This window comes from Telmatherina bonti, assembly GCF_933228915.1.
Source record: "Telmatherina bonti genome assembly, chromosome: 13".
Taxonomy (NCBI): Eukaryota; Metazoa; Chordata; class Actinopteri; order Atheriniformes; family Telmatherinidae; genus Telmatherina; species Telmatherina bonti.
The window spans coordinates 16712581-16736167 of NC_136611.1; the positions used below are offsets into that span (position 1 = coordinate 16712581).

A 23587-nucleotide genomic window follows, 5' to 3' on the forward strand; every position below is an offset into this window, starting at 1 on the left:
AAGCTAGTGTGTGCTTCCTCTTAGCTCTCCCCCTTGAATAGTGATGGTTTGACTTTAAATGTGCATGGTTAGTGTTAGAATAAAATGATATTTTATTCTAACACTAACTAGATTCATAAGTTGTAATTTGAGTTATTAGGGGGATCTCACAATTGACAATGATAAACTGTGACACTATACTGGACAAGTGGACAAATGCACATAAATGTTTTCTGGTTATGGTAGCTGTAAGAGGAAACAAAGTTATGAAAACTCACTTTCCCACTTTATTTTCTTTGTTTCCTTTATCAAAAATTCATCAACAGCACATTGACACAGCAGAGATAAGACATAAAAACAAAAACCTTCTGATAGAAAGAGAAAGAAAACAGAGAGGTGAAATCTGTCCATGACAAACGCAGATGGTGAAGACCTGAGCCAGATGTAAGAGCAAGTTAAATGTGAAAAAAGAGCACAGTGAGTCTTGCAGACAACATCAAGATAGAGGGTTTCCTGCTGTGTTGCTGTGCAACTTCAACTTGGAATTGTAAACATATCAAGAAGCTCCTCACTAACATCTGGAAAATTCTGTGTTTTTACTGTAAAAATTGACCCTCAAAACATAAACACAAGACTGTGATAGAACTCACTATCTTTAAACGCACGTGCAGAGCCATTTATTTGCATGCAGCCTGCAGATGTGACTGCTTTCAGGTTGAAATATAGTAACAGAACACGCCCAAAGACTTTCCTGTGGTTGTTTCTCGCTCTGTTGCCAATTCATTTGATTTTGTATAAGAGTGTCTTGGAGCTTTCCATCCTATCCCTCTTTGAAGCCAAGATATTATCACCAATATTATCTGTTTTTCTTTAGCTGCACTGCAACAGTAAAATAAATAAATAAATAAAATAAAACACTGCTTTTTAAAAAAATGAATTTTAGAAGTATAAAAAGCCCAACCATTTATTTTCCATCTATCCACTTGTCAATAAACAGGTTCTATCTCATTGGGTCAACCCCTCTGTTTCTTTCCACTCAATCATGCTCAGTGGACGCACTAAATGTGTGAACTGTGTCTGCCACTCTGCTCCTCCCAATGCAGAGGATCAGTGACTGACCTAAAGGTTGCCACACATTACTGAGCTTCTCACTCTGTCAAGACCAATGAGACCAGACAGCAAGTGAGGAAACCTCATTTGGCAGCTTGCACATTTCTACATGCTGGTTATCCTCCAAATTGGCAAGTGTACATCTCATAAGCTGCTTTGATACATGCAGTCCACCTGGAGGTTTTTTTATTTTTTTATTTTATTTTTTTTAACATGTTCTGGAGGGGAGGCATGCCTAAAACGTTTGCTCTCTGCAATACCCAGGCAACTACCTGAGTGCTCAGGATAGCCATTGAATGAGAAGATGTACTTACAGGTAATACAACAATACAACAGCCAGCAAATGTGTGTATAGCACTTGCTATGTAAAACCCCTTTCCGTTTTGCTGTGATTGCAGACACATGCAAATAGTTGGAGTACTGCTAAAGTAGTCATTGTTACTGAAAAGTATGTAGTCTCTTTCGCAATTCTATTGATGTGCTGTAAACAAAATTTGTGATTTCCACATAGTTATTGCATCATGTGCCTTATTTGCACTCTCCTCAGGTACCACTCAAGCAATACTTTCTACAACCTACTGTGAAGTGCTTGTGTGAGCAGCAACTATGGAGAAAATCAAGTCCAGACTCAATTCTCAGCAAATTGTCATGAAATGCTCCAGTGTTTTTGTGGGTTAAGACTGATTATTATTTTTTTTTTTATAGTAGATGGACACAATTAACTAAATTACAACAGTCAACATTTCTGTTGATTTTTCTTTGTTACTTTCAAGAAGAAGTAAAAAAAAAAAAAGTGTAAGTAGGAACTTCATAAGTATTATATTTTAGAATTAAATCCTCTTAGGAAAAATTAATTAGTCTGTTTTTCATATTTTGATCTCTCACAGATATGAACCAGGGCCTTGGACTGAGACCTCTGATCCTGACACCAAATGCAGCTGCTGAATACTCCAGAGAACCCTGGTGAAAGTTAAAAACCATGCATGGCAGTGCACGCTTGGTTTTAAGATCCTAAATTTTGTTTGGCAGTTTCACAGCTGCCAAAGCAGTTTTGAGCAAATAAAAAGGTTGATTAAATGTTTTTGTTGAAACGTCCAATGTGCCACTGCCAGCCCTCCTAAATTAGCTTTATTAGAAATTGTTTTAGTGGAGAGATCTGGTGCCAAATGGTCTACGTGCAGTTTAAAGAGCCCCATACATCACAGAGGAGTAACTTCTAGGATAATGCTGGCAAACACTGCAGACAATGTTTCATTGGTAACAAATTGATTTTCAATTTCAGTTTCAACTCACATTTCACATGTATATAAAATGCTTTGCATGAGATAATATAAAGGTAATACAGCCTGATGTGGAGGAGTTTTAATTGGAACCATGGGAAAGATATAGTTTTGAACGCAAGGAAAGAAAATTGAATTGCTTAGATGCTTTTCCAGCAACAATTTTAGGTAAAGTCACAGTTGCTCCACCTTCTCCTCAGGGTAATTAAAATAAATGTTTTCATTTTTGCCTTTTTTTTTTTTTCAATAAAAGCTATGTGGAAAAAGTTTCACCTATAAGACCTGAAAATACTGTTTAAAACAAATATGTTCTTTAGTAAAAGATTTGACTGAAAACAAAACCTCAAAATCAGCATGTGAGACTGCGAAGGAGCTGACAAGCTGTGCCAGTATTTCACAACAGTTTAGTAATTTGAGTGGGTTCACAGCTGTGCTCACAGTAAATGCATGAACAGCTGGTGCTCGCTAAATCTTGTAGCTTGGTCTTTTTGCTACTTTGTATTTGAAAAAATGCAAAGCATCTGCTGGTGTAAAATTGCTTGACAGGTCATTATTCACCATTCTGATACAATAGTGATGTTGACATGACCTCTGAATGGAAGCCTCTTCTGCTGTTGTAAACAGACAGAGGAACTACTTGTCTGTCTTAGCTTTTCTGCTAGTACAAACAATTGCTCAAAGAAACAGTAAGGTCAGACATTGGATTAGCAAGAATAAAGTGATCAGTGTTACTCACAGAAACATGACCATGAGTTCAACCTAGAGCTGAGGTACATCTGGAAATAACAGTTTCTGCTGTCACAAAGTGTTGCCATCATTGGTATGCATAGCTCTCAGTTGTGTTGGCTTCCACAATGAAACTGGAAATGTGTTTCTCATTTTAAGGTATGTACTCAGTTGTCACACATACATTTTCATACCTATCTGGTCACATGCATCCTGTGAGTAGAAAAAATTCAATATTGAAATGAACTCTGCTTCACATGGCACCTTGTTTTATATGGGTATGCCACAGGACATCAACTCTCATCTCCAAAAAGAGGTTGAGACATTGTCGAAAATGACAGCATACAAAAACGTTCAGTGTACATATAGTGAATTTACCTGTATACACCTGCATGTTTCAAAATTCATCTGAACTAAAATGTGACAGAGATGCCAGAGATTACTTCACATGGTAAGCTTCAAACCACAATTCCTTCTTCACCTTGCTTCTCTCTCTTTGAGCAAAGAAAATATTTTCTTTCCTCATAGAAAACCATTTTTTGAGAGACAGCATGCACCATAAAGAACATGCTATTGCAAATTCACAAACGTCAATGTTTTAATGTTGTGAGATTAAATTAAGGAAAAGATGTTTATACCCATATGTTGAGGTAGATAAATAATTAAACAAATAAATAAATATAATCATTATGAACACTTTATATGGTCAACAGAACTGTTTTATTAGGGCCCTGAACTAATCTTTAACTAAAACTTTTTGACTTAGAGCCACATTTTCGCTTGTAAACCTCACAAACCTTGTGATAATGATGTAAGCTACATATATCTACATTAACTTTCTTAAATTATTCTGTAAAAGAAAGTAAATATGTCTAAAGATAACAAAAGGAAAAACTTAGATGTTGATAAACTTTTCTCACAAATAGCCAAACAGACTATTTCACAAGATGTTAGACTTAGGCCTTCATGTTTGTACAGAACTCTCTAAACAACTGGCCACAGTCTACGATAATGGGGACCCACCTTTCTTCCTTTTTGTTTCTCTTGAGTTCTTTGCTCTACTCCCTGAACAAACATACAACTGGTCAATAACCTACAACACAAATGTCATTATCACTGCTTAGAAGGAAGTGATTCAAGGACTAACACAACTAACATGGACAGACTGATGTGCAATATCAACCTGGTCCTAAACATGTAGAAAACCAAATAAATGACTATAGATATCAGGAGGCAAAAGGGGGATCATCACCCTCTTGAAATAAATAGAAGGTGGCAAGAGTAGCATCTTTCAAGTTCCTGGGCTCACACGTTTCAGAGAACTTTACATGGGCCCATTATAACAACAGCCTGGTCAAAAAGGCACAGCAGTGGCTACACTTCCGGAGATCATCTGTAAGATAAATCCACCAGAACACCTGCTACTGTAATTTTCCTACTGCTCAGTAGAGTGTCCAAACTCATGGCATCCTTGTGTGGCACAGCAGCAACTCAACAGCTGAGAAAAAGCCTCTGTAAGGAGGCATCAAAAGGAATTGACAAACAACAATTTGAAACATTTTCACCCCCTGTTGCCTTCAAAAGGTTAGACACCACCAGCAGACGCCAGAGGCAAAACCACTAGACTATTGAACAGTTTCTATTCAAAAGGCATTTTTACATTAACCCCTTAAAAACTTTCAATTTTTGCGTAAATCAGTTTCACAAAAGACTTGTTGTGGACCAACTATTTTACGAGACTAGTTTTACTGAACCATTGCTGACGTAACAGGACAATTTTTGTTGCAGTATTATCAACCGTTGGAGTACAGTATGGCTTCAAAGACAAATTCTATCTGCAACTCATCAAAAATAAGTGTCTACTGAATGTAGCGATGCACATCATCCAAATCTGGAGAACCTTAGCTTTATGGTGGTGTACAACAAATAGGTACTTGAAAGGGAGACTGAGAAGAATGTTTTTATTTGTCATGTCCCACCCAGGGGACATCTAGTACCAGAAGGTTAAACAGGAAACTGAAGTAACCATGTACAGTAATAGACTATTTACTTGACACTAATTCCCGGATCTACTAAAAGTGTGCAAACTTATTGCATGCACATTCTACAAACTGATTTATCAACAGTGTGTCCCGAGGGCTTCATCTTTCAAATGTGTGTGTCTGCCTCCAGTTAGTACATCTGCCACAATGGAAATGCAATATATGGCCTTCACATGCAAAATGTTGAGATATATATATATATATATATATATATATATATATATATATATATATATATATATATATATATATATATATAAAAATTAATTTAGCCCCCACAAAATGATCTATCAAACCTGAAAACAATTTTTCTCAAAGAAACCTACACCTACAAACACTTTTCAAGTCATTTTACACTTAGGGCTGTGATAATTGTCACACGGAGGAGACCTTAAAACAAAGCAAGGAGACACAGTAAAAGCCCTTTTCACCCTTATGTTAATATTATTTGGATGAATGATTAAACAATCATCAAAACATATTGCTTAACCAGCAATGCTAATTTTGGAGATGCTTGAAGAACTCAGAGTGGATTTGGAGCCAGGAAGAGGATGACTCATGCAATACCTGCAATCACAAAACTCCTTGTAGGCCTGCACTTGGTGCATCTGGGTCATTCTTGCATATGGTAGCTGTCACAGCTGGGATGTCTTATCTGCAGTAGCTGGGTTTCCCAGAGTAATAGGAGCAAATGATTGCATCCATATGCAACCCGCCCCCACCTGTGGTGATTCCTGTTCCCTGGTGGGCGTGGTCAGCTGAGAACTGGAGGCACACCTGATCCACATTCCAGCAATCAACAACAACCTATTAAAGACCAGCTCTGCCTGCTATCCAGCGCCAGATTGTTGATTGCCCTGCGGTAAAACAGCTCTCGGCCTCTGCTTACGGTGCCTGTGCAAACCTTCGATTTGTAACCTGTCCTGTCTTCCTCCTACCAGTGAAAGCCTGCCAGTTCATAGACGCTACCTGCCAGTCTGCCAGTTTTGCCTGCCTGCCCGCCCGTTCGCTTGCTCCCCTGCTTGCCTGCCTGCCTGCTGCTGCTCGCCAGTCTGCCAGTCTCTGAAGTTCCGCTGGAAGAATTCACAAGGATCTGTGGAGAACCAATAAACCTCTCTCTGTACTCTGACAGTGTCCGCTCTTTGGATCCTACTAGCCCCTCTTTTACAACACCACCCAACAGACAATGAGCTTTTGTACAGAAATACATGCATTTGCTGAATATGCAGTACGTCTCTGATGCCAAAGGCATAATTACTAATGTAGCAGAATATCCTGGGTCAGTGGATGATTCTTTTCTCCAAGTTGTGAAATGATAAGTTCAGAGATAGTAGGCTTTTAGGTGGGCCTATTAAGGAAATCCTTCATGAAAATAAATTTGGCCCACATTGAAAATGAGAGCCTGAGTCATATTCAGATATATATATATATATATATATATATAGATATAGATATAGAGATCTAGATATAGATATCTATATAGATATATATAGATATATCTATATATAGATATAGATATATCTATATAGATCTCTATATCTAGATCTCTATATCTAGATCTCTATATCTCTCTATATATATATATATATATATATATATATATATATATATATATATATATATATATATATATATATATAGAGCTTCATTTTATGATGAAAATGATCTGAATCTCATTTTAAATATCTGTATTCTCAGTTTTCACTTAATCCTGGTTTTAATATGAGGGTTTGGTAAAATGTTTAAGGAACCTTCTAGATGAAACTTTAAATTACACTTATACTAATTCAGTAAGGATTTTCTTTTTTTTTTTTAATCTAGCAGTGTAGTTGCAGATTACAACCAGTAAAATACACTTCATTTTTTCAGTCTTTCCATCTTTGTGGAGAACGAAGCATTTCATCTGTTAATGTGGTTAGATTGTTTGGAAAACAAAGCTGTTCCATATCTTTAACAACATGCAGAGATGATTATAGAAAAATACAGAATATTTTCTTTAGATCTGCAAAATGGACAGCTTTACTCACAAAGATTGGTTCTGCCTGTATGTTGGGATGTTGTGCAATACACTCAGAGCTTGTTGCATGTGGATGGATGTCAAAGTGGAAAAGAGATTGAAGAACTCTATACTATTAGGAGAACAATTATGTTAACCTAGTTTGAGATATGGATGTTTCGTAGGTTCTAAATCAACCATTCACTGAATCAACCATCAGATGACAGAGAGAATCACAGAAACGTTAAGAACCTTTTCTATATCCTTTTTTCCATCCTGCAAGATTTCCTTATTCAGCAAATCCAAAAACATACTTTGATGTCAGCATTAAGAAACTGCTCTTGTAATCCATTAATATTTGACTTTCCACAAAGTTCCCCTTTGAATGCTCCAGATGGTCAAAAGTAAGATATGTCCGAAGAGGTCAAACGGCTAAAAATGAATATTAACTATTCCCATAACAAGTGTCTTAGCCAAAAGGTCATTAACTTGAGTAAAATAAATTAAAACAGGCCTGCTCAACATTTATGGACAAGAGAGACAGATTTGGCTTTTTCTCTGAGTTTTGTCTCTTAGACAGTGACATATTTGCATCGAGGAAAGAGAGGTTGATCTCTTTTGAAGATAAGCCTCTTGCTGCTGAGTTTGACTATGAGGACAGTTCCACACTCAGGCCACCTTGACTAAAGAGCAGGAAGAAACTGACTTTTTTAAAAAAAAGTCCAGACAAATCAACCAACATGTGTCATAACCACCATGTCACTGTCTAAATCACATTATAAATAACGTTGAGCACACAGATGAAAACATTTTTCTTATAAAATGCAAAACTAAATCAGCAGACGGTGTGTTATAACCACCGTTTCACTTTCTGGATCACGCTAAAGATAACATTAGGTGCACTGGTTAAAACATTTTTCTGAATAAAAATCACAGACAAATCAGCAGATGGTGTGTTATAACCACCATCACAGTGCAGACTACACTGATCAAACAAGCATATAATCTCTTGTTCTTCTCATAAGAACAAAATACTTTTTAAGTAATAAAACCCCTTCGAATGTTTTTGGCATAGTCTGCAGATTCTAATATGGGAAATATTGATAGCTGTTGATGATAGGCCCACTAAGTATGTGTACTTTAATAGTACAACGTAAAATCTTCAGCTGGAATGTTATGTTTATGTTATGCTTTTACAAATGACAACAACATGACAACATGTATTTTTTAACTTCAGTCTTCTTGCCACTATGCCGCCAGGCTGCATTGTGGTTAGCATTGTGGCCTCACAGAGAGGAGGTTGCTGGTTCAATCCTTGGCTGGGGGAAGGCTCAAATAGTGGCCTTTCTGCGTGTTCCCCCCATGAATGTGTGGGTTCTCTCTGGATACTCCACCTTCCTCCCACTGTCCAAAGACATGCATGTTAGGTTAATTGGTTTCTCTAAATTGTCCGTAGGAGTGAGTGCGAGTGATTGTTTGTCTCTCTGTGTTGGTCCTGTGATGCACTGGCGACCTTTTGTAGGGTGAGCCCTGCCTCTCGCCCAATCAATGCCGACGTCCCTTAGTCGGACTCAGTGGTTGGAGAAATGACTCTTCTTTTGTTTAGTTTAAATGACCATAAAGGGGTTCTGCTCATTGAAGTTTAGCTTTCATTGTGTTCAATGTCAAATATTTATTTTTCTTACTGTTGTCTTATTTTTCTGCTTGCATTTTATTGCCAGTTGGAAAACCTTCTTCTTCATCTAATTGCCTCTTAGGTGGCGTTGTGTAGGGGAGGGGTGGGTGCAGGAAATTTAATTTCTTCCTGCTCGATAGTGTAAGTTGCCTGAGAGTGGAGCCTGAACTGGAACTGTCCACACAGTGGAGCTCTGCAGCCAGACTGCTGTAATTTTAAAAGTAACCGATAAGCCACATTGCTTTCCACATTCATCATCTATGTTCTCATTTTTATACTGAGTTTATCAGGTAGTGTTTCCATTGTAGAACATTACTAGCTGTTAGTCTTTTTTTTTTTATTTTAAGTATATATATTTATTTCTTTTAACAACCCTGAGTCATATTCAGTACCACTCCATGATTTGCACATACTTTTTTTTTATTTTATTAAACCTCATGGGGAAGTATGTCTAAACTTTTTACTGGACATATTTATAGATTAGTGATCTTTATTCTTTAGAGGAATGCACTTGGGATGCTAATATGCATGAGCAATCCTTGCTTTTACATACAGTCAGGTCTATACATATTTGGACACCAACACAAGTTTCGTTATTTTAACTGGTTACCATGACGTATTCAAGATACCGTTATCTAATCAATGGATGTAAAGACTCAGCTTTTGTCTGTGGGTATTTACATTCAAAATGGAAGAAAGTTTTAAGAATTTTTGAATATGTAGCTGCATCTTTTCAAGGGATCAAAAGTAATTACAGATAATTCTAAATTGTATGGGCTTAAGGGGCTGTTCTCTCATAATCATCATCAGTCAACATGCTGTCGAAGGACCTCTCAATGGATGTAAAACAGGCTACCCTTCTGAAATAGAAATCCATCAGACATAGCAGTAATGTCAGTTTGACAAAAAAGGTTTGGTACATTCTGAGAGAATTAGATTGCATATGCAGTTGATGCACTGGTAAACTAGAAACTCAAAAAGGTCTTGTGAAGAACACATCAACAAGTTAGTCTATAAGAATCTATGTCTAACCATTAAGGGAGGAATTCATGAGGGGAAATACAGGGTTTACTGTAAGGTGTGAACCATTTATCAGTCTCCAGAATAAAAAATACAGATTAGACTTCACCAAAAATCTCTTTAAGAAGGTGGCTCAGTTTTGGAACAGCATTCTTTGGACAGATGAAACATAGATCAATCTGCACTGGAACAGTGAGAATAAGAAAGTACGGGCAAAACTGGGAATATTTCATGATCCACTGCTAGGTCACTGCTTTTTAACAATGATGTGACAACAAGCAGAAGCAGCCTGATGTCAGACGTTACAGGGACTAATATGCTACTCACATTCAGCAAAGCTGATTTTGTTCCGTCAGATGGATAACCAGTCATTCTCTTGTACAGTTTGTATTTCTCCCAACATAATTTCTTTTGGTTTCATTCCAACTTATTCTTCCCTCACCCCCCAGTTCTTTGGACTGTGAGTCATGACAGTCTCTGTTCTCCAAAAGTCCATTAGTAGCTGGCACAAGACTACCTCTTTTTTTTTTTTTTCTTTTTTTTTACCATAGGAAGAGATAAAGATAGAGCCTGACTGTCCAGAGAATTGAATGAAAATGAGAGGACAGTAGAACAGCGAAGAATAAGGGAGACAGAAAGAATGAGTGGATGGATGTGTAAACACCTCAACCCTGATCCCATTGCAAAGTGGTGGTAAAGAGAATTTGGGAAATGGTAGGAATCAACAATAAAAATGAGGATAAAGAGTGGAAGAATAAGTACAAGCCCATGATAGAAAAAAAACAAGAGGAAGGGGGGGCTGGGGGGTGTTGGACAATGACAAATGGATTGGTCTTAGGATGAGGTGAGGATAATATTGAGTGGTCAATTCTAATGAGGTATCCAATAACCAAAGCCATTTATATCACATTTTTTATTCATTTATATAAATCCTTCCACTGCCTGCTTTGTCCTCTAGTTTATCTACAATCCAGTAATTAAACTTGCTGTTTCCACTATTATACAAAACACGCTGAAGTTACATTGATTTATCTTCATTTTTTTCTTTTTTCCTTTGTTCAGAATCTGCCTTTTGTCTTGGAAATGACAATGTTATCTAATGGTACACTTTAGGTCACATAGTAGGGTAGACGTGACACAGAGCAGGCAAATGAGAAATGTGTTTCTTTCATCAGGGCATTTGGCTCTTTGATTGATACTGCTGTCTAACTTTAACCACATTGCTTGTTGTGTTTCCATTGGCCTAATTGCTTTTATGCCCCCTCAACATTTCTCCCTGAGTGCATTTTAATCTCCTGAAGACCTATACATTTAATATGAATTTAATCTTTTTAAGCCAAAACCTCCGTAACAGGAGGAGAAAAAAATGCTGAAACATTTAATTACACAGCCAACAGCTGGTTTCAGATTGAGGTCTTTCTCACGGCTGATGGTGTCAACTGTTTTGTGAGTTAAAATTCTGTTATGTATTGACCTAGCTTTTAGGGTTTTTTTTTTTTTTTTTTTGGTCTGTTTAGTATCAATGTGTTAGTGATTATTATCTTCAGGGCAATTCTCAGCCATCTCAATCATTGTGATGAGGTCTTGTTATGGGTGTGGGAGATGTCATTGAGGCCATAAAACTCATTACTGGAGGTGTTTTATTATTCAGAGAGGACATGTCAGACTAATGTGAATCAGGTGAATGCCTTTCAATAAGAAGATAGATGAAGACACAACAGTCATCAAAGGTATGGCCACACTGAAATACAACTAAATCCAAACCACACACTCTTTCAGAATGGACATGTGTGAAATCAAATATTTATTATACAGTACATTAAGTTTACTTTAGATTAAAAAGTGATATTTCTAAAGGAAATAATACTTGTAAATTATTTGAATTTGTTTATCACCTCTAGAATTAATGGCTACTCACATAATTCAAACCATGAAGCGAGACAACTAAAATACAAACCCTTTCATTTTCCTAACCTATAAAGCTTACTGTAGCTGCAGGAGCTGGGGAATGAACAACCACTAGACATCTTAGTCGCAGTAATTTCAAGCACTTTGAGACATACTCTAAAGTCAGCCTTACAAATTTTACTGCTACAACATATGTAATAAAAGAAATTTGAGCTGCTTCACACTGCTACCAGGCCTATGCCCCTGCTCCAGCTTCATACAAGCTGTGAGGTGTGTGTCTTGCATTAGTTTAATTTAGGCTTCCATTGAGACAGATCATAGCATGCTCTCTGGCTGCCCAACACACGTTTCAGGCATCAGTGGAGTCATGTTGCCTCGGAATGTTCACTGCACTGTCAATTTCTTTCTCTTTTTTCCCCACATGAATAAGAGGTGTTGCTCGCTACAAATACATAAAGCAAACATTTGGTGGTCATCATAATGATATACCACTACTATATGTTACCACACAGTTTATGGATGATATATCACAAAGATTAAAAACTTTTAAACTCAGTTTTCATAATTTCTACATTATTTGCATCAATGGGGAAGTTTGCAAATTGTAAACTATGTTGTGAGTAGATTAAACAAATCAAACTTCTGACAAAGCCCAACACAGAGGAAGCTTTTATCCAGAAAGGAATGAATCACTGATTTCAGAGTTGTGTTCTGGTAGGTTTATTCATAAAACTATTTACTGACATGACTCATCTATATGTAAAATCTTGATTTGCAGTAATTTTTTGTTTGAGAAATAGTTCATATACCCTTGATATAAATAAATCACTGAGAAAGGTAAAACGTTCTATTAGGCCAATCAATAAAGTTTCATGTGGACCAGGCTTAAAAAAAAGCAGAAAAAAAACCCCTTTTTCTCACACAGTTATATCTAATGTTACTGATAAACCAAAATGCATGTCTTTACATTGTTGGAAGCAACAGAAATACCTGCTAATGAGCCATATAATCACAAAGAGCACATAGAGAACAAAAAAACTCTATCCCAATACCCCAGTTGTGTCTCCATATTGTTCAGATTTTAATATTTTTATAAGGTGTTTTGGCCAGGTGTTTTGAAAGTGGCTAAAAGACAACAAAATACATTTCCATCAAATGAAAGATACCATCTCACCACTTAATTAAACCACTTGTCATCGTCCAGTTTTAACAGTGGAAAACTACATTGCTCAAGGTTCGTTGTACTGCCTGTCTTTAGGGTTGAACAGTCACATGGGAGTCATAAATAAAGCCTTAGCCATTTGCCAGTAATGAGCAAAGAGGAAGTATATAGCAATCACTTTTCCAAAGACATGTCTGATCATGATTTCTTAGCCATGAAAAAGATATAATTTTACAAATAATTTCCTGCTGCAGCAGTTTTTCATGTATTTGATTTTTATTCACTTTCTTTCTGTAAACAGACCGATATGTATTTGAAACATTTACTTATGATTTCACAACAGGAACACATAAAAAAATTCCAAGGCGTCTTACATACTATAGTTATCGGTAACTCTGGAGGTTTCAACAACACCTCTCCACTTCTTTCTGCTAACTTTTCAATTTGCCAGCATTCATTTCTTCATACATTCATTCATTCTTGGTTGTGGTGAAGACAGGGGTAAATAACAAAAGCAAAAAAAAAAAAAGAAAAAAGAAGTAAGCCTGTGTGGCTTTAGATGGTATCAGCTTCTGCCTGGCAGATGATTAAGATAGAGTTTTAAAAAAATGCTATTTGGCTTCATTTCCAGATATCAAAGTTATAGTTAAAAATCAGATAACTAGTCTTGTTATTCTATTCTGATTCTTCAATCATATAAACACTATCCCTTTTTTTTTTTTTTTTTTTTTTTTAACTTTCCTCCTTTTCACCATCTGTTGCCCTGGCTACCGTCAGATTCGTCGCATTTCAAGCAAACAAGCCAGGTTTTAATGGATTGCCACAGTTGACAAGGATCATTTCTGTGAAATTCCCCCTCCTTTTTCTCAGTTTGTGCCTTTTATTCCCATATTTCAAATATCTTTTTGCAATCTTTACCATCTTCCTTCTTTAATATTAAGAATATATCTTTTTCAATTCTTCCTTCTAAAATCCTTTTTTCATCAGCTCTCCCTAAATCTGAATCCCAACACAGAAACACAGTCATCACACAGGCAGAGAATTGTAACAGCAGGAAAATATGTTTGCTGTTTGAGCTTGTTGTGTTGCATTCTAATGAGCTATCACAGTCTGCAGGAAAGCAGCTTTCTCTTTTTTCCCACCAGGGTGATTTGCACTACTTGCACTACTTGCCCAAGAAAATACCAAAGGAAAGAGCCTAGCAGCCAAAATGGCCTTTTCTGGTCTTTGCAGAGGCAAGGTTATTACAGAGGATATTGCTCCCGTCAAGCCAAGCCACTGTGACAGATATATATCACCAGCTTATGCTTCTGCATAGATTCCATTCAAATCCAATAAAATACATGACAAACACATTAATATGGCATTAATTAAAAAAAAAAAAAAAAAAAACTAATGAAATGGGTCTTGCTCCCACACCATGTCATCTCACTGGCTCAGACACCAAATACAATAAGTATCTCACTTTAACATTCCAAGCAACATCAGCAGAAAAGAGATCTGAGAGGATATGAGGAACAAAGGAAGCAAACGTAAGGAATGAAAAAAATGAAAAACTGAAAGGATAGTGCATGTTAGCAGACTCATTGTAAGGGATACAAGTCACATAGCTGTAGACAACCTTGAGACCTGAAAGCATCCTTCATAAAACATCTGGCTCACTCTGTCAAACAGAGTCGGAGGAATCATAAACACAGAGATCTGTCAACTGACCTCAGCTGGGCCACACTGTTTGGTAACCTTGGAAACTCCCTGACCAATGGCTGGGTCTTCTAAGAACACTGACAATGACACAAACCCATGCATGCTCAGAGGACACTGCTGCCTACAGATGCCTACACATCGTTAATTGTGATTTAAAGGGCCAACCAGTGTAAATGAGACCTCTCTGAGCTGAGTGCACACCAACACATGCATACACCTATATTCATATTGAGAGACACTTAGTGTTTGGTTCACTTAAGTCTTTTGTTTACAGAGCAGTTGCTATTCATCTTTCTTTTTGTTCCTTGACTAACTTCTGAAGAACAAGACAGAGCTTGTTTCTTAACCAATGGACAGAGGATTTTTTTTTGTTTCCCAAGTTTTCAACAGCTATAAACCCAACATTTGCACATTCCAATGCTTAACAAGTCATGCATTGAAATTAAAACACATCTTTCTCAGAGTATTTCACTAATAATTTTATACACTAGATAGGTAATATGTTTACTCTAGCCATACTACAATAACTACTTTTCATTCAAAAATTGAATAGCCAATTGATAATTTAACTAAAATCACAAGAAAGTATACAATCATAATCTTGCAATACGGCTATTGGGTGCGGAAGCGTAGAGCTGTCACCCTCATAAAAAAAAAGTTTGGGCCTTATCACATTATAACGTGATAGTTTTATGGTAAAAACGTGAAACGTATCGCGTTATAACGTGATAGTTTTATGGTAAAAATGTGAAACGTATCACGTTATAACGTGATATGTTTTATTGTAAAAACGTATAACCACTTGAACGCTGGAGGGATTACATCTCTCAGCTGGCCCGGGAGCGCTTGGGACCCCCCCCGCAGAGTTGCCGAATTTGGCTGGGGAGAGGGAAGTCTGGGCTTCGCTGCTTATGCTGCTGCCCCCGCGATCAGACCCCCAATAAGCGGTAGAGGAGGGATGGAGAGATAGCACTTGGATGCACTGATGATGTTTGCCTTCATAGCGATTCTCGTGCCGCTCAAGTTTCAATTAGAAATTATGCCACGTCATGGGGGTTGGACTCATTTTTCCTTCTGTACAGACCCATGCCTTTTAAAACTGTCCTTAAACTACGTATATTTATTATAATGTGATCGAAAGTGTTCCAAAGCACCATAATTTCACAATGTCTCAACCCAAGTATGAAGAAAAACTCTATCAAGTCCTGTAAATGACCCATTTGTGATCTCCTATCCACTCCGCACACAATTTTCTTCATCTAAAGTCAAAAATGACCAAGTTCACATTTTCAGATACATATGTTTCATGTTTTTACAATAAACTTATCACGTTATAATGTGATAGTTTCAAGTTTTCACAGTAAAACTATCACGTTATAACGTAATAAGGCCCAAACTTTTTTTTTTTTATGAGGCTGACAGCTCTACGCTTCCATAATTGGGTTAACAACAATATAGTAGAAAATAATACTGTTGTAGAATAGAATATATAATAGAATACAGTTACATCGCTTTCTTTGCCAATCTTTTCTTTCATATTAGAATTCTTCCATCTGCCTCAGCTTCATCCAGGTCCCTGTGCAACAGTTCTTTGTGTTTTTATAGTCATCCCTATCTCTCCTTACACATATTTCTATTCCTTTCGCACCCATCTTTAGCCATTTCTGTAATCTCTACTTTTTTAGTTTCTCTTTTCCCATACCTATCCTTTTCTACCTTCCTAAAACTTCCCTCTCGCTACTCCCTGAGCACCCATTCACCAGCCATATTATCTTCCCTTCCTCTCCTCATCTATCCGCTGCTTTGTCTCAATTGTCCTCTGGAGTGCAGTGATAGCCTCATCAAAGGCCGAAGGATCTAAACAGGCATTGGTTGATTTACCATCAGTTCTATCTGGCAGAGCAATCAGCATAATCTTTATCATCATCACTGAAAGCATTATGGTAAATTGGTAAAAGCTTATAGGCTGACATTATACAGTCCCTTACTTCCAGTATCCAGATATAGATAGCTAGCAGAGGTGAAGAAATGAGGATCATTTTTAACATAGTGTCTGGAGTCCCATTACGTTAAATGAGAAGATGATAATAGGAAAACATTAACTAAGTAGGAAATTACACAACACAGTTGCACATAGAACATTTTCCAGTTTCCCTTTCTCAGTAATGCTACAAACATGTAAAATAGGTTTGTATTAAACGTTTTATCAATAAGTTCTTGTCAGATATTGGAAAAGGGAGATGTTTTGATGTTAAGGAAAGGTTTCCAAAGCCAGTCCTCAAGGGCTGGAGTCCTGTTTGGTGTGGATGTTTTGTGCTTTGGCACACCAGTATATGGTTCTACTTGATTGGGAAAAACCTGACATAAAGCTGCTGAGAAGATCCATTTAATTTGAGTCAAGTGTGTTGGAGCACACAAAGCCATGAATAAAACTAAATAAAAACTGAATAAAACTAATAAGAATAAGGGGGCATTCACACCAGGGTGACCCAGGGGACTTGGTTTGGTTGGGCGGAGAATTTGGAAAATGCATTTTTGTTTGGATTGGTTTGGTTTGCTTTCACGCTGCCTTTACTGAAGTGGACCAAACTGATTCGACCATGTCACACAGTAAGAGCAGCTGCTAGAGAGTGGTATTATTCTAAACAGTCACTGACCAAGAAGAAAGAAAGAAAGAAAAACAGCTCATTGATAGGCCAGGAGAATATCTGGTTCGTTGATCGCAGGTAAACAACGGAAGCAATAATAAATTGATTCTGTCTTGAGGTTTCTGTTTTTACTTTGGTGATCAAACCCAAAGGGATTTTCACAAAACTCTTCCAGCATGAGAGGGAGGTGAGGCAGCAAGTTATCTGGCATAGTGTGGTACCACGTGTTCTTCATCCCTTTCTCTCTTAGGTCTATTGAATGGTTTGGTTGCTTTAACACTGCGGACCAGTTCACTTGCAAGTGGGTTGAAACCCCTCATTTTCATTCCAACCAGAGTTCACTGGAAAATGAACAAAGGCACAGGGCTCCAACTTCCCCGCGACCCATCATTGGACTAAGCGGGGTTAGGATAATGTATGGTTGTCATTTACTATCATCCATTCTGAATAAACTTTTGTTCTTTTTTATATTTTTTCACTGAGGTTAGGTTGGATAGAAAGAAACATATCGCTTTACAGTTACTCTGTTTTGACAATGAAGACCACTGTTTCTATCATATTTGGCTTGTAGGTTGTGTTCCAGTGAAGGTTTTATTTTAGCTTCTTTTGCTTTTCCTCCTGCTTTAGAAGCTACCATCAATATAAGTTTGGGTGTGATATTAATATAAAGTGCACAAAAACCTGGAAAAAAAAAAAGATGAATTTTCTAAAGTGGAACCTGACCGTAGTGGAGCAGAAAGTCATAAAGACAGAAAATCACTCAAAGTGGCAATCCACTCAAGACTAAAATCACTCAGCAGTCATCAGAGACTCTTAAAGCCTGACAAAGAGTGGCTGTCATGTGTTCACGCAGGGACGCATACATTAACTGTGTCAGGTATGCGTGAGAGTGTATAGGTAAAACCTGAATAACCAAGCAAAAGTGAATGATTTAAAGGTTTATGTGCTTTGTGAAAAATGAGTGACAGTATGCTACACATATATGAGCATCAGGACATAAAAGCCACTCAGGGAGAAATGTTCCCATTTTACACTCCTTTATACACATCAGCTGAAAGCATTGAAGATGACGAAAAATCATCACACCACATGAAACTTAATGGTATGGAAACATAAGTAAAACATAAATGGAAGGCATCCATTAAGGCTAAGCATACTGTATGATAAAAGAAAAAACAATTACATACTATTCCGTAATGCAGAGCATTTTTCTTCTGTCAGTGTAATTTTCACGTTGCTTCTCTAATGTTTCCTTTCTTACTGTCATGTTATTAGCACACTTCTGTTTTTTATGTGTGCCAGTACCACTGGGTATGATTAAAATAGTGTATCACTGATATTTTATATCAAAAAGTACAGCAATAAAATACTCAGTTAATCAAAAAAATACAGACTATAATCCTCCTCCTTTCTTACCTTCCTCAAACACTGCAATAATAAGCAGAGACAACCACAAACGGTTAATGCACTGACCAAAATGAAGATGCCATTATGTCAAACAGTGACACATATAGCACACCAGTCTTTGATATCATATGTGACACAAATTTAATGAGATCCCAAGTCTGTGGCGCTACACCTCTTACTTTATTGAATGCCTTTATCATTAAATGAAATGGGAGAGACATATAAACCTGCGACAAGCTGGAGCCAACAACACTTGCTTGGCTTTGTGTTTGTTTATCAATGCATTCAAACTGAGAAAGTGATTAATATAGTCATGCTTCTGTGAAAAGCACTGTTAATGATGCAAACATGCAATTGAGTGCAATTGGTTGTTTCTACTTGTACTGTGTGTGTGTGTATGTGTGTGTGTGTGTGTGTGTGCGCGTATTTGTGGGCGACCAATACCACAGACAGCTCAGACACTGACCTGTTCTGACATATAATATTATTCTGCTGCAGGGGATCGAAACTGAAAAGGGAGAAAATCCATAGAGCGCACGGGAGAACGGTGACAGAGAGGAGTAAGAGGTTTATTGTGAAAGAAAAAAAAAAAACAACAAGAGAAAGAGAACAGGACAGAAAGGAGAGAAATCACAACTGAGGGGAAAAAATATATCAAATTCTTAACCTCACAGGAATCAAATATAGCAAAGGGACCAGACTGAAGAAGACAAACACATCTGGATAAATCTAAGCGAGATTGCGAACAGAAGACGCCTTGGAGTGAATGGCTCATAGGGTCTATTAATAACATCATGGCCTCTCAAATAGCCTCCAGCTTGAAACTACAATTTCAGATACTCTTCACTGCCTTCCAATTATATTTTTCAGTAGTGCAAAAAATCTCTGTGTGGAGGAAATTGTTGTTTTACTTTCTTTGACACATTCTGTTTTACAGTGAACTTTCTATACATTGTAGCAGGTCTAGAAGAAAAGTGAAAAATAAAGGAAAATCTATGTTGAACACAGGCTGGATGTACAAGAGGGTATTTCCAGTATTTGACAAATAGATAAAAAATTACATGTACCACAGACTATATAGCATTTAGAGTAAAGTACAATACAGTACTGTGTTCAGAAATGATACAACATAATTTGAATGCCATGCTTTCTTGGCTCCCAGGAGGTTTATGATAATAATGGCAACAATGTTCCTGACAGACTGCTGCAGCAGAGAGAAAAATTCAACTTGTGTCACTGCAGTCAACACGGAGGGACAGGCATTAATGAACCACTAGAGTGCACCCTGTAGCCTTTAACTCAGCATAGATGCATACGTGACACAGAGAAAAAGGCGTGGGGGGGGGGGGATTTGGGGGGGGCTGAAAGAGTAAATCTAAAAAAGACAGTAAGAGACAAAAATTGGGGGTGAGGCATGGGGTCAACTGGAAGAATCGCTGTAAGACTTGTGTCAGATAGTGGCGTAGTAACAAACAACTGCAAGTATTCTGCGGTTCTGCAAAAGAAAAGAACCAAGGGGAAAAGAAAAAAGAAAAACATGCAGTTTAGTGAATGAGGAAGAAAAAAAAAGCCAACAGAATCCAAAGAGACTTATTCAGAGGATGATGTCTGCCTCCTCATTGTTGCTGTGCAGTGCTTGCTGCCACTCTGGAGGTGTCACCTTTGTCATAAACAATGTCTCCATGAAACCCTTCATCCACTTCTGCCTATTTTCTATTCTGCCTCCTCCCACTCCTTTCCCGCTGAAAAGCATCCTTTGTTATAGGACTTTCTTAGTTGTAGAGATTTCAGCTGCAGTTGATAAGTAAAAAGTCATCCATCTGAAACGGCGGTTTCTGAAAATATACATGAGCTGGTTCATGCATCCTACTTATAAACTTCCACAACAGCATGATATTTAGCAGTGTTTGGTGTTTTTGACTATATGCTTATTGAAAACATGCAGACTCCAAGATAACTCACTATTATTGTTATTTGGATGCCGCAGTCATATGTGAGGTGCTCTCTAGCTTTAACATAAAAATGGTGAACATAAAGGGTGCAAGTCTATTTATTCTATTTTTTTATTACTATTATAATAACCTTCTCTGGAATAAGAAAAAAAAGAACTGAGGTTAATTTTTGTTCCCTTAACCTTAGAGCTCAGCCTCATTAAAACCTCTGCTTTGATGTGTTATATGCATCAAATATTGACTACAGCAGGTGATCAGATAAGAGAAAGCGTCACCTTTATCACAGCAGTAACTTGTCTTTTATTGTCATTTCTTCTATAAGTGGTTTTCTAATGCTAAGCAGTTAACTGTAAGCTACACAAAACATGCAATATTTTCCATTAAGATATCCTTGGAAAGGCTTGTAAAAGTATTGAAATTAGTCTAGCGATGATGCACATACTTTCTGAACAAATAAGCTGAATTTATACTTGTGCAGCGTCTGTGTAAGGTTGTTTATGGTGTCACTGGTGTATGCTCTGCATAGGTCTGGAGAAGGGAAACTTTGAATTTGTGCAGTAACCAGGGAAAAAAAAAGTACAATATGACACCATCACTATACACTCTACTGAAAGAGCACATTTCACCGCTGTCAGCTGCACTAACCCTACCATATGCAGAGATAGCACAAGTATAAATCCTGCTATAAACACACATAATATTAAAACAAACAAACAAACAAAAACAAAAAAAAAACAACATAACCATGTTAAGAGATTTAAAAACCGACTTGTTTAAGTATTTAGTGACACTATAAATCAGATTTACATACTCAAACACATGTAGCCAGAAGGAATGTTTTTGAGTAAACATTGGCAGCTGCTTTCTCATGTAGTATTTTGAGCTGCATTTATTTCATTAAGCTGAAACAACCATCCACCAATTTAATCACTCTTCCCAACATTGTCAATACTGGCTCAGGTTCAACTTTAATATATTCATGAGGGGGAAAGGATACACTGAGGCTGGTGTGCAATGCAATCAGAAAGTTGGATGTGCGTAAAAGAGATGCAGCAAACAGGAATTTGCAATGCTGGGTAATCACCAAGGGGATTAAGTATTGCAAATGCTATCTGCGCATCATTAACATCGTTTACATAGATTTATCCTCATCAACAAGAATGACCCTGTAGCATGAGTAATGTGTTCAAATAGTCCAGAAGCTGATCTGTGTAAAGTGAGAAAGCCTTATTCAGAATATAAACTTGAATGTTTACAAACAAATGCCATGTTGGTACTGATACTGACAACAGGGACTTTTATTTTAGTCCACTTATCGTGTAGTAAGTCAGCCTGCTTATTTCATCCCAGTTTGCATGGTTGATATGTGGATTAGTGGAGTTTTATTTTTTTTAGTAAATCTTACTGGTATGAAGATTTATTTTAAAGCAATATCTGAGAGTTAAATAAATAAACACTCAAAATTGCAAGTGAATAATAAACATTTTTTCTTTTTTTTAGAAATAAAAGCTTGTAAGATTTAAAGTCTTTCCACATAAGAAACAGATTAGACTCTTGTGAGAGGCCTAATGAGCTGATAAGTAAGGCTTTACACTTGGAAATGTTGGTTTTCATCAGTGTAGGTCTTATAATCGTAGCCACCCACTTTGTTCAACTTTCAGTTTGTGCTATGTGCTACGGCCTTGTTTCATCACTTGTTCAATCATTTGTCTGAAGATTTAGCGTAACGCTTGGCAGAGAGTCTCTGAAGTGAGCTCACTCTTTAAAAGAACTCACATAGAGCATGAGAGAATAAATTAGTCAATCACATTTCCTATTGATTTTTCAGTATGCTTGCTCATTTTTTTATTTCTTTAATATAGTAAATGCTGATGTCATATAAAATTACCAATAATTTTGACAATTTTACTCCCTGTGAAAAATGTATATTTGATGATTGTATACCTAAAACAAGTAGATCGATATGTTTTATTTGAACTAAAATTCAGAAACACGTGGAAGCTGTCACATGTTGCAGAAATATTGCAGAACTGTTGAAAAGGCTCACGAAGATTGAAAACTGTTAATCCTGAATTGAATAAAATATAAATAATGAATGTGACAACCTCAGTGGCAACCCTTCAGGTTGATTTCACAATAGGATCCAATTATGTATGTTCTCAAAAATAACAAGATCAAATGCCAGCGGATGATGCCTTGGATATGAATGTCTTTCACTAAATAATGGATAACTGTACTTGTATTTCCATCATTTTGCACCTGGTTCCATTTATTCAAAACCTATCATGGGAGTCCTTCAACTACAATATTAGTTGTAATAATCACAGCGTTTTTACATGGGTCAAAGGTCCTTTACTTGGAACAGACATCCAATTAAAATGGTAAAGGCCTACCTTGCGAATGCCTTCCTTTGACTCTTCCACATTATTATCTCCTCCTCCGGTGCGATTAATCATCCGCCACATCTGGGAATACATGGGATCTCTCTCAAAAGGGTTCATAGCCTTGGAGCGCACTTGATCATATACTGCAGAGTCCAAGACTGTACCATATGGCAACTCAGTTTGCTTGGATAAGTCCTGCAGAGACCTACAAAAAATAAAATAAATAAATAAATGGAGAGAAAGGTTATATTGTTTTTGTTTCCATCATATTATTATTCATCACTATGGTGCCACTCATAGGGCATTGAACTTGTGGTGATATTCCAGTCAACCGCTAGCTTTTCTTTGAAAGCTTCTGTCAATGTCTGCAGCAGTTGTATGAAAGTAGATACACATCTTATTTGAAGCAATTGGAATCCTTCCTGTACATATTTTTTCCCTTCAATCACCACATTTTCAACAAATGAAAGGAGCTGTGTATACAGTCAATGGTAACGTATAAAGATATGTTATATAAATGAACACACTCGACCAGAATGAATTAGTTTTTAAAAGATGAAACCATAAGTTGGGCAAAAAGTAATGAGTGGTACA

General features: G+C 37.0%; 1 protein-coding gene across 1 annotated transcript in view; it reads right to left on the reverse strand.

Annotated features, from left to right (window-relative positions):
* Window positions 1-23587, reverse strand: part of grid2 (glutamate receptor, ionotropic, delta 2) — a gene marked incomplete at both ends in the record, with an annotated part of 511062 nt that overhangs the window by 49257 nt on the left and 438218 nt on the right. Inside the window, one exon of the mRNA XM_079250826.1 lies at window positions 23003-23198. Within this exon, the coding sequence (XP_079106952.1) occupies window positions 23003-23198 (196 nt within the window). The remainder of the gene's footprint in view (window positions 1-23002; window positions 23199-23587) is intronic.